Source organism: Heterodontus francisci, chromosome 11 (genome assembly GCF_036365525.1).
Source record: "Heterodontus francisci isolate sHetFra1 chromosome 11, sHetFra1.hap1, whole genome shotgun sequence".
Classification (NCBI taxonomy): Eukaryota; Metazoa; Chordata; class Chondrichthyes; order Heterodontiformes; family Heterodontidae; genus Heterodontus; species Heterodontus francisci.
In genome coordinates, this window is record NC_090381.1 from 88,200,495 (window position 1) to 88,212,637 (window position 12,143).

The 12,143-nt window shown below is 42.6% G+C and overlaps 1 protein-coding gene across 6 annotated transcripts in view; it reads left to right on the plus strand.

Moving 5' to 3' along the window:
* sphkap (SPHK1 interactor, AKAP domain containing) overlaps positions 1–12,143 on the plus strand; it is a 377,209-nt gene that overhangs the window by 215,315 nt on the left and 149,751 nt on the right. For all 6 annotated transcript variants that reach the window (XM_068042423.1, XM_068042424.1, XM_068042428.1 and 3 more), the window contains exon 2: positions 7,553–7,667. In XM_068042423.1, the coding sequence (XP_067898524.1) occupies positions 7,553–7,667 (115 nt within the window). The remainder of the gene's footprint in view (positions 1–7,552; positions 7,668–12,143) is intronic.

Below are 12,143 nucleotides of genomic sequence, written 5' to 3' on the forward strand. Positions count from 1 at the left end.
AACATTGACCAGAGGCTGCCTGTTGACACCGGTAGGTGGCAGGATAGGGTTCCAAGGACATCTCACACAGGGCATTACACTTCGGAAGATGGAAATCTGGGGCAGGGAAGGCTAAGCTTCCTTTGTGGGGTCTGAGAAGCGCTAATAAAGAAAGAAGTATCATTTATGATGCCTTATTAAGTTTCTCAAAATAATTTATTATCCTGATGTGCAATGACTGATATATATATATATATATATATATATATATATATATATATATATATATATTACACAAATACAGAAGCCATTTTGTACACAGCAAGAACCCATAAACAGCAATGAGAAGTATTGGCTGCTAAGATGTTGCTTGATGAAAGCTTCTTGGCCAGAATACTGGAAGATTTCCCCACTTTTCTTCAAATAGTGCCATGGAATCTTTAATGTCCACATAAACCAATGACAGGTAAAGCCTTGATTTAGAAAACACTTCACCATTAAAATATGCAGCACTCCCGCTGTAATGCACTGGAGTATCAGCCTAGATTTTATTTACTCCAGACCAGATGAGGGTTTTAACCTACAACCTTTTGGCTCAGAGGCAAAATACTACAAATTGAGCCATGCTGATCTATGGCAGAGAAAGCACAGAGCAAGAGCTGAGCACCTTCCCAGAGGAAAGAAGGGTAAAGCAGCAGATGTGCCCAACTGTTTTGTCAAAAGCAGCTGCAGTAGTTGATTGTTATTTTAGCCATAAAGGGAGAAAAGTGGTGGAGTGGAAATAAAGAATAAATATCAAAGTTGATAAGGGAAATGTACTTTTTCAGTATAAGCAAAGGTTGCCTGGGATACAATCGTGTGATGACAATTCCATGTTAGCTGATACCTGAAGGTTCTGTTTGATGTCATAGGTATCCGTTCTCCTCTCAACTTCTTTGCATTCTGATTGCATAAAACCTTCAAGCCAAACTTCAATCAGTTCTTCTCTGTTTTCCCCATCACTCTGTAGAAGAGTGTACATGCAAAGCAGCTCTGTATCTTTTATTCTTTGTTTGCTATTCCTCTTATTTTGCCTCATACTTAAATAAGCATTTTTAGTTCTTTTGTAAGCCATAATCCAGCTTCTGCATGTATCATTGCCAAAATCTATGCAGTGAAACATACGTGGCTATTTGCATGTCTTATTTATATCTGTGTTTGCCTATCTGCCTTTCATTGCCTCTTTCTGTTTGTGTGCTTCTGTTTTTCAAATATTTTACTATGTGCCAATGTATGTGTGTTTCAGGTACTAAACCTCCATAATTCCATCCATTTCTGTGTACATGTATGTGTATATGAGACAGATAAAAAGCCATGAACACATGATGAATTATGATCCATTTTTCAATTTAGAATTTTCCTTCCAGCAAGGACAAAAGAACTACTTAATTTTGCTAATGGAAAAGTCCTTTCAGATAAGAACAGGAATAATAGCAGACCAGAATAATATGAAAAATAAATAAAAAGATCAAAAGCAAAAAACCTTTTGAGAAGGCATTTGTGAATGCAACCAGGGGTAACATACAATCCTATGTATGAATGGCATTGTGGTAAATGAGACTGAAAGGGTATGGACATTAAGACAACTGGTATTTGGCAAATAAGCCTGGAGAAGTATGGATGATTCAGACAAACGATAAATAGCTGGAAGAAATGTGTACACTTTAGATGAGCAATGTTTGACAAACATGGCCAGGAGTAATATGTATGCTGTCATTTCGTCATATTTGGTGAATGTGGCTGGAAGATTTAAACACTTTAGACAAATGATATCGGGTAAATTTGGCTTACGGTAAAATGGATGCTTATGAAAATTACCATCTAGTGAAGTGTGTGGGATGAAAAAGTACCCTTTGGATGAATATCATTGGAGGAAATTGACTGGAGGAAGTGTAAGTTGTTTCGATGATTGACATTTGTTGAGTACGGTTAGAAGGCACAGAGATGTTTCTAGATGATAGCTAGAAGTGGAATAGATGTTTTAGACAGTGGATCATGGTGAGTATGGGAGGGAGGTTAGATGTTTTACACAAGTGGGTCTTGGTGAGTACAGGCAGGGAGAATCATAGAATGGTTGGTTATAGCACAGAAGGAGGCCATTCAGCCCATTGTGTCTGTGCCAGCTCTCTGCATGAGCAGCTCACCTAGTCCCACTCCCCTGACTTTTCCCTGTAGCCCTGCAAATCTTTTCTCTTCAGGTAATTATCCAATTTTCTTTTTGAAAGCTACAATTGAAGTTGGTCCATCATGTGCTCAGGCAGTGCATTCCAGATCCTAAACATTCACTGCATAATAAAGTTCTTCCTCATGCCGCTATTGCTTCTTTTGCTAATTACAGCTTTATTAACTATAGATCAATTTCCTAACTGTATTTCATCCACATGACATTGTGTACACTGTTATCTGCAACTGATTAGGCCAAGGAGAATTTCCATTCCTACCCCCCGACTCCTATTGATGTTAGATACAAAGGCCATAGATATATATTCTGGGAATGATCGTCTGATGTTTCAAAACTTTTGCATTATGTGCAATTTCATTTTACTGACTGGTTTTATTACTGGTCATTCAGCTATTATCGGAAAATATGGCAAACTGGTAAAATTAAGCTCCTTTTTGCAGGATTGGCCTCGTCATTCCTACTGATGGATACGTCCTATGGACTTATCACTGAAGTAGCCCATCAATAAATCCCAAACACCAAAGAAAGATAGAATGCAGACAGATTGTAAAATGCTTAACGAGTATGAAATTTGCTGGTGAATCCTGCTGAATTGAAAGTGAAATTTAGCAATATCGGGCTGAATTTTACAGGCCCCTGGACACTGTGGGCTGCAGCTGGGGGGCTGGTAAAATTCAGCGGAGAGAGGCCTGCCTCGACATCAAGAAGGGCCCACCGCATATTACCGGTGGCAGGGGGACCTCGGTGTGGCCCCGCCCCGCTGCCTGACAGCAGGCCCTTCATCTTAATATTCAAATGAACGATAATTAGATGTAAATTGACCTACCTACAGGCAGCAGCCATCCCACGCCGATTTTACTCCGTACGGCGTTCCGAAGCAAGAACCTGGTCGGGAGGGGGAGGAATAAAATGTTCAGGGTGGGAGGGATGGGGAAGTGGAGAAAACAATTTTCATTGACTGTGGGGATGGTGGGAAGGGGTTGAGGGTCAAAGGAAACTAATTTCAGGGGGGAAGGTTGGGGACACTAATAAAAGCTTATTATGGGGGGGGGACAGAGCAATTAATGTATAAATTACCCATTGACGGGGTGGGAGACATGATTTACAGTTGAAATAACATTTTATTTTTATTTCCCAGAGATCAGGACCTTTAAAGTTTAAAATGTAACTGAAGGGCTTGAAGCCCTTTAAAAATGGCACTGGCACCTGCACTTCGCCCCCCCCCCCCTATTTAAATCAACCCCCTCGCGTAATATCGTGGGTGCTGTGCCGCAGTACTTCCATGTCGGACAGCTTCCAAGCGCGCGAATAAAATTCAGCCCATCATCTTCTAATCATTTGCACTAGCTGCCAGTACAAAGAAGTGCCAGAAAATACCCTAAATTCAGGAGTGTTTATCAGTTCAGATACCCATCCAGTAGGCATGTGTCATAATATATAACTTGTTTTTACTTTTCATCTGTTTCATTGTAGATTATTTTCCTGATATTTCACTGACTATCTGTTGTGAACAGGTGAAACCGGTGCCCTGTCTGCAAAGCCCATGGAATTGTTTAGGTGACTTCTTCTCACCCTTAGGATATTACAGCTGAATGTCTTTAAACACATTTCTAGTTTTCCCAGAAATGTATGCTTGCAACAGGAATTATCCTTTGATGGAAGATGCTATAAGTAGCAGTTTCTAAACAGCTAGTTTGCATATCTGTACGCGAATCCAATTAATCACTTGTTCAATAATTCAAACTAAGCAAAAGTGATTATGCATCTAAAATGTGCTGCAACCTTTCAGAGGCTTTTGGCAATGATTTGGTAGAACAGAGTGTTCTGATAATTAAGACATGGATAATAGAAAATACACACAGTGATGATAAATAGGAATTGATTTTGGCCACTGTGACACATTTCTACTTTGGATCAGGTAATCTGGATCCAGATATATTCCAGAACAGCTTCCATCAATTTAAAGCTGTTTAATTGCACACAAATTATTAACTCTTTTCTCACTTCAGCATGCAGGAATGAGTCAGTGCTGCCACAATGATTTCATCAGTTAAGAATTCTTTACATCATAAATTCTACTCTTTAGGTAACTAGTAGATCAAACCAGCGGTTTGATGGAAACTGGTCTCTCCAGATTCAGAAATCGATCACAGATTATGATAGGTGGTCTGGAATAATAGCAGTTCACCACTCGTCATTTTGGTAATCTTCATTAGTGATTGAAAACTAAACTGCATTAGAAAAGTCAGTGTTCAGTTAGCAAATTATCAATATATACAAGGTGTAAGAATGAGTGGAAAGTGATTTGACATATTTAAATTATACAAACTACAAATGAATAGGAAGTGGTGTGGTTCCCTCTAATTCTATAAGACAACTTTGTAGTTCTTTTACAACAGAAATAATAAGGAATGTTTTAATTTAATTTAAAAGATTAAAGCATTCCTATCATGCGACTGCAGAGCTCCTAATCCAGACCCTGAAGCACATCATCAAACACTGCCTCAAAGTAAATTCACAGGCAGCCGACAAGACATCTAAGCTCCTGCAGCCAATGCTTTGACCTGGTTATCTGACTTAGATGTTGATCTATGATTTTTTTGCTACTACCATTCGAAAGAAGAAAAAGATAAGGAATGCTAGACCATTGCAACTCTACGCGGTGGGAATGACTCTACAGACATATGGTCAATTGAAAATATAGGAATGAATAGGATCTCACTTGGTCAATTGGAATTCTGTACCCTTATAATAAATTGTAAAGGGGTATGTCTATTCAAATGCTGTACACTAGAATTAGATGTGAGAAGGTGGGTTCACTGCAATTTGACAGAATGGATTAGAAAGGAAGCTGTCTGCCAAATAGGAGTGAATATTAAGTGATTTAGTCCATTGTAATGAGTATGAATGGGAAGGTGTTTAATGCTGTGGAGTTATATGTATGGATCAGATAGGTGGTTATCTGAAATTAATACATTTTTAATAACTGCAGATGACTTACATTTATTGAAAACAGCCTCGAGACAAGAAGACAGAAACCGTTCATACAGAGAGTAGAATAATAGTAAATGTAATGATTAAAGAGAGAACAATGCACAGAGTGGCAATGGCAAAGGATAGAGAAAAGAATAGAAAGACAGTGAGTAATGGTGACCAAAAGATCAGACAATAAGTAAGGATACACGCAGCAGATGAATTGCAAGTCAGTGAGTAAGGATGGAGACAACCATAAAGGAGGCAGTGGATAAAATCACTTATTTTTTCCCCTCTCTCTCTTTTATCTTCTCCTGCTGATCCCGCAAACTACAGTGAGATCAGTTATAGAGGGCATCAATGGATGCATTCCTGATGTAACGAATGCAATCATGTCCCATAGATTTTTGGGAGCGTATTCTTTCATTACATATTTTTGTTACCAAAAGCAAATGAAGAAAACTTATGTCCTCCTCCTCCTCCTCTGATTAAATAAAACATGTGTGGTCCCTATGTGGCAAAATATGATGGTATATTGATTGGTACTGTCACAGTGAGCTTATTTCTATTGAAACTATTTTCTAAAATTTCAGATTTAATGACCTACTGTTTTAATCAATAAAGGATAATTAAGTATTCAGTGCACTGCTACCACTCTGCTCTGTTTGCCTAATTTGTTAGTCAACTAGGTCCTCTCAGATGGAGAAACAGGTTGCACTATGGCAATATGTCTTTGCCATAGCAGAAATTTAAGAAGTAGTAGTGTTGGATGTTTCCACTGATGCATTCTCAAATCCAAACAATGCACTAAAATAAGATGCTGGGACCATGGGTTGCATTTTATCAATGCGTGGGCTCTGCCACGGCGGCCTTCCGACACGGAGGTTCCACCGCACATCTCCCGCGATATGATGCGCGGAGGCTGATTTTAAATGGAAGGGACAGAGCGGCCCCCAATGACATAGAGGGGGCGGCTGCTGCGTCACCGGCAATGGCGTCCAGCGCCACCTCGCGAGCGCCATCTTTAAAGGGCTACAAGCCCTTGGCAAAAATTTACATTTTTAAAGGGATATTAGATTTCAGTGTTTTTTAATAAATATTTAGAAGATGGGGGCCCTTTCCCACCCACACCCCTGCCCACCCCCCCCCCCCCAACCCAGGTCTTTTCTTTGCCCTATATTCAGAAAATGTATTTCATTCCCGACCCGAACTTCCCCTCACCCACCAACCTTCTCCCATTTGTCTTCAACCCCTTCCCACCAGCCCACAGCCAATAAAAAGTGTTTTCCCTGCTCCCCCACCCCTCCCATCCTGATAATTTTATTCCTCCCCCTCCCCACCAGCGTCTTGCCTGGCATGAGAGTCATGGCCGGTTGGCCATAAAATCGGCATGGGACAGCCGCCGTCGGCAGGCAAATTAATTTGAATTGCATTAATGCTCATTTAAATATGTTAATGAAGGCCCCGCTGCCAATTGGTGGGGGGCTGCTCCGAGGCCTCGCCACCGCCGCTAATAACCGGCAGGGCCGCCTTGGCGTCGTGGGTTGCGGCGGGCCACTCCTGCTAGCATTTTACGGGCCTCCCCGCCACAACCCATGGTGTCAAGGGGCTGGTAAAATTCAGCCCTACTTCTTGAAGCAAAGAAAGACTTGTTATACAGTTGCTTACCACGTTTGCATTTGGATCTTCCTGGTGTTGATATGGCCTAGGAATCTACAACCACCAAAAAGATAACTTCATGTGCGGCCAGGAATATCTGGAATGGTCCTACTCACTCCATAGCATTCCTGCTGACTGCAATCATCTGCCTCCTGCTGTTCTCCCCATAGCCCCCACCACCACCTGAGACTTACCTGAGGGCTTCTCCCAGCATAGCTAACCACCTGTAATACATCTGATGAAACAGCCAAGCTGATTCCAGAGGTGCAACTGGTTGCCTAAATTATTAAATGAGGCCCAATATTGGGCCAGCCTCAGACCTCCTAGTTGGGCTACAAGCTAAGAGGCTGTTCAGTGCTGAAGAAGGGTCACTGACCTGAATCGTTAACTCTGCTTCTCTCTCCACAGATGCTGCCAGACCTGCTGAGTATTTCCAGCATTTCTTGTTTTTATTTCAGATTTCCAGCATCCATAGTATTTTGCTTTTTATTCATATCTGGAATGTCTGAATCAGAGGTCAGGGTGCTACAAACGGATCCAATCTGAACACGCAAACTGGAATAGTACTTGAGTATGAATGGAAAGGAATTACAGGCAATGTTAATGATTTCTAGCAATCATACAGCATGAAAGTCTGATGGTTCCAGCAGAACATGCAATAAAATTGTACCAGTTTAGTGTTAGTGCCATCCTTTGTCAATTTTCTGTCTTCTGTTGCAGTAACTTTGAAGCCTCACAAATGCGTCAAGTCTCAGAGCACTTTGAGACAATCCCAGGCAGTGAAGCAGAGAGCCACAAGTGCACTGCAGGGAGCTCCATCACAGCATGTAAAAAGGTAAATAATCTCACCACTTTAACACAAAATGCACTCCATATGTGACTTGTAATTGCTTATCGATACTACACAGCAGGCAATCGCACAACTCCAGAAACAGAATGGGATCTGACAGCTAGCAAGCAAATACTGTTCAAAGAATTTTCTGCTGATGGTCTAAAAATTATTTCTGGACATTGTAATAGTTATACACAGTATGAACCTAATTGTGCATGAATGACAAACTATACTAGTTATCAGCATCCAGAGAGAAAACCATTCTTCAATTAGATTTATGGAATACAACTCCTTCCAGTTGTCTTTTACCCAATGTATAAACCATGAGATCCTTTCAGTTAGATTTCAGCCTGTAACTTCCTCCCATGTGTCGGTTATCTACTATATATTAAAATGCTAAGCAAACTCAATGCAGCTGTCGGTAGCGATAAGATTGTAACATTACGTGACATGAAGGAAAATACCAAAAAGAATTTTTTTTTAAATCAGTTGAAAGAATTGAAGAACACATTTTAAAATATATGCAAGATCAATAAATAGCAAAACAGAATCTTGTTGGAAAGAAGCAGAATTCTACCCGAAGTAACCTGTGGTCATGGCTGCAATGGTGACCAATCCTTTGGCATTCATCTCTTGCATCCATGTCTAGATCAAAGCTGTGATGAGGTATGGAGCTGAGTCAATCTGACAGAACCAGAATCCGATCATGTTGATAACTTTTTTTTCAATCATGGGATGTGGGTGTCACTGTCAAGGCCAGCATTTGTTGCCAATCCCTAATTCGCTTTGAGAAGGTAGTGGTCAGCTGTCTTCTTGAACCACTGCAGTCTGTGCATTGTAAGTATACCCACAGTGTTGTTAGGCAAGGAGTTCCAGGATTTTGATCTAGTGACGATGAAGGAAAAGTGATGTATTTCAGCATGGTGTTTGACTTGGAGGGAAACTTATAGGTGGTGTTTGCATCCTCCTGCTGCCCTTGTTCGCAGGTTTGGAATGTGCTGTCAAAGCAGCTTTGGCGAGTTACTGCAGTGCATCTTGTAGATGGTACACACTGCTGCCAAAGTACACTGGTGGTGGAGGGAGTGAATGTTTAAGCTAATAACTGTGATATAGTTTGATTAGGAACTTAATCGGGTTGGTTATTTCTGGCCATTATTAATTGCGCAATATAAACATAATCGCACATCAATAACAGAAAATGTACCAGTTATTCGCATCCAGGCATAGCGACACCTGAACCAAGAGGCCCGAAGATCAATACCGAGCCTCATCAACATATGTGAAGCAAGTTCCTGGCACTTTACCTGTGTTGCGCTTACACAGGCCACTCGCCTGAGGGAAGACATCAATGACCGTTCCGAAGAAGGGTCACTGACCCGAAACGTTAACACTGCTTCTCTCTCCATGGATGCTGCCAGACCTGCTGAGTATTTCCAGCATTTCTTGTTTTTATTTATTACAGGATGCTGTCTCACTGGCAGCGACTCTCAGGGAAGTTTGGGATTGGGTGGGGTTGGGGCAGGTTCCCAGAAGTTGGGGGCAGGGGTAGCGATGCCTGTAAAGTCAGGGGAGCATGTTGCTACTTCTGACTGTTTCAACTGCTCCATAAAGCTTCAAGCAAGGATGAAGGGGGTGACTGGGTTGGTGGGAGGGGTGATGGGGGTGTGTCAACAGAAGAGGGGACGATGTGGGGATTAATGTGGGGGGGGTGGGGTGGTTGACAGGAGGGGAAGGGTAGTAAGTGTGGGGGTTCAACTGGAAGGGGGTGAAATCTGGGGTGGGGGGGTGGTGGTCAACTGGAGAGGGGTGTTCTGGGGGGTTGGACCAAAGGGGCTGCCCATCCCGGGTGAGAGGTCGGGTCCTGTGTGGGGCTAAGTTGCACACCATTTTGTCAAACAACCATGTACAGGTTCTTGGTGAATTACAATTTCTTCAACTTGTGCTTCTATGTGGTGAAGTTTGGTGGCTTCAGCAGAGGTAGAGGAGGTGGTCATCATTCATCTCCATGGCCATCAGTGTATCACTCCTACCTCTGTCCTGGAAGCAGGTTGGTGAAGATCAGTGACGTGGATAAGCTATCTGCCATCCTACTTAAGGCAGCTGGCAAGTTGATCTCCAATGTCTGCATGGTTGTGCCCATAGTTTGCATTTGGACTTGAGAACCTTCCTTGAAGCTCAGTGGAGCAGACTCTCTCTCCATGACAGACATTTTTGCAATTCGCTGCACCACCAGTTCACTAGTGATTGAGTTAGACTACCCCGTACTCTCTGCTGTTGTGGAGAGTGTGTGTGGCTCATCTGTCTGTACCTGGCTAAGTTGCTGATGCAATTCTAGTGTTCTCATTCTCAACAATAGCCCCCGGTGTTCAGCATCCTGCACCTGAGCAGAGCTTGGAGAGAATTGCATCCCTGGATGCAAACTCTCCACAGTTGTCCCTGCCACCAGTGTCTGCTCTGGCTCATGTGTGAACCGAGAATCACCAGGTGAAAACACAACTAACTATCTAACGGGACCCAGAAAAGTGTTAGTATTTGCACTGATGCATGGCTGCAGGTCCTGTGATGGTGCACCATGCACTCTCATTCTCTGAGGAATCGTCTTCGTGCATGTCCCGCAAGACTTGCTGTGTACATGAAGACCCTGGAAGTCAAAAGAAAAGGATATGATTTAGTTGTGGCAAAGTCACAATCTTGAAAATCCACATAATCAGTCTTATAACATGCTTCTAATTTCCACCCTTCTCTCACTTTCACATGGTCCATTTCTGACACTTCCCTTCCTCGACTTCTCTGTCTCCATCTCTGGGGATAGGCTGTCCACTAATATTCATTATAAGCCCCCCGACTCCTACAGCTACCTCGACTACACTTCTTCACACCCTGCTTCCTGTAAGTACTCCATTCCATTCTCCCAGTTTCTCCATCTCCTTCCCCTCCCTCCCAGAACCGCAACAGGGTTCCCCTTGTTCTCACTTTCCACCTCACCAGCCTCCAGATCCAAAGGATCATCCTCCACCACTCCCGCCACATCCAGCATGATGCCACTACCAAACTCATCTCGCCTCCCTTCCCCTGTCAGCATTCTGAAGGGATCATTCCCTCCGCAACACCCTCGGCCACTCCTCCATTATACCCAACACCTCGTCCCCTTCCCACAGCACCTTCCTCTGCAATCGCAGGAGGTGTAATACCTGCCCATTTACCTCCTCTCTCCTCACTATGCAAGACCCCAAACACTTTTCAGGTGAAGCAGCGATTTACTTGTACTTCTTTCAATTTAGTATACTGTATTCACTGCTCACAATGTGGTCTGCTCTACATTGGGGGGACCAAACGCCGATTGGGTAACCACTTTGCAGAACACCTCCGCTCAGTGCGTAAGCATGACCCCAAGCTTCCGGTTGCTGACCATTTCAACACCACCCCCCTGCTCTCATGCTCACATCTCTGTCCTGGGATTGCTGCAGTGTTCCAGCGAACATCAATGCAAGCTGCAGGAATAGCATCTCATTTACCGATTTAGGCATGCTACAGCCTGCCGGACTGAACATTGCGTTCAATATTTTCAGAGCATGACGGGGCCCCCATTTTTTAATGTTTTTCTCGTTTAAAAAAAAAAATTTTTTTTTTAAACTTTGTTTCCACTGTGCCTACCCACTGTTTCTGTTTTCTTTTTATGTTTGTGCTTTACAGTCTATTCACACCCTCTCTGTATTAATGCTTTGTCTTTCAGCACACCATTTAACATACCATTTGCCTTTTGTTCCATGACCTCCTGGTCAGTTATTCTCAGTGACCCTCTGTCCTATCAAAATCTTCTCTTTTGTTATCTCTTGTCCCACCCCCTGCTTTACTTAAAACCTTTTACATTTCTCAAATCTGCTCGTTCTGATGAAGGATCACTAACCTGAAACGTTAACTCTGCTTCTCTCTCCACAGATGCTGCCAGACCTGCTGAGTATTTCCATCATTTCTTGTTTTTATTATAACTCAATCATTCATCAAAGGAAGTCAGCATTTATGTGTCAGGGATATTTGTAATTCTGTCATCAGCTATCTGCAAGTTCCCTGTCTCTCCACCTCCGACTTAGGGGCACAAAGATGTGCCACTTATCTCCAGGGTGTCCTCCTCTGTATTTGTGCACTGTACTATTTGTACTGGCCCACCACCAGTCCTGTCCTTTCTGTTGGTGTCTGTTAATGAATGTTAGTTCAAGATAATAGGGTGAACAGGTGTTGGGTCTTAGTCAATTGTGTTCAATTATGTCCATATAAAGAAGAGCCAGCCAGGATTGGCTGGTGGTGGTGTTTGGAGAGCAGAAGTAAGCCCTCTGGCAAGCAGTAAACAATCTCCACCAAAGCATCCTAGTCTCGGTGTCTTCTTCTCAAACAGGCTTGGAAGTTTCTCCAACACCTTTTCCTTGCATTTTGTGCTCATTCTCCCACAAGAGTTGAATAAACAGACCTGTGAATGAGAGA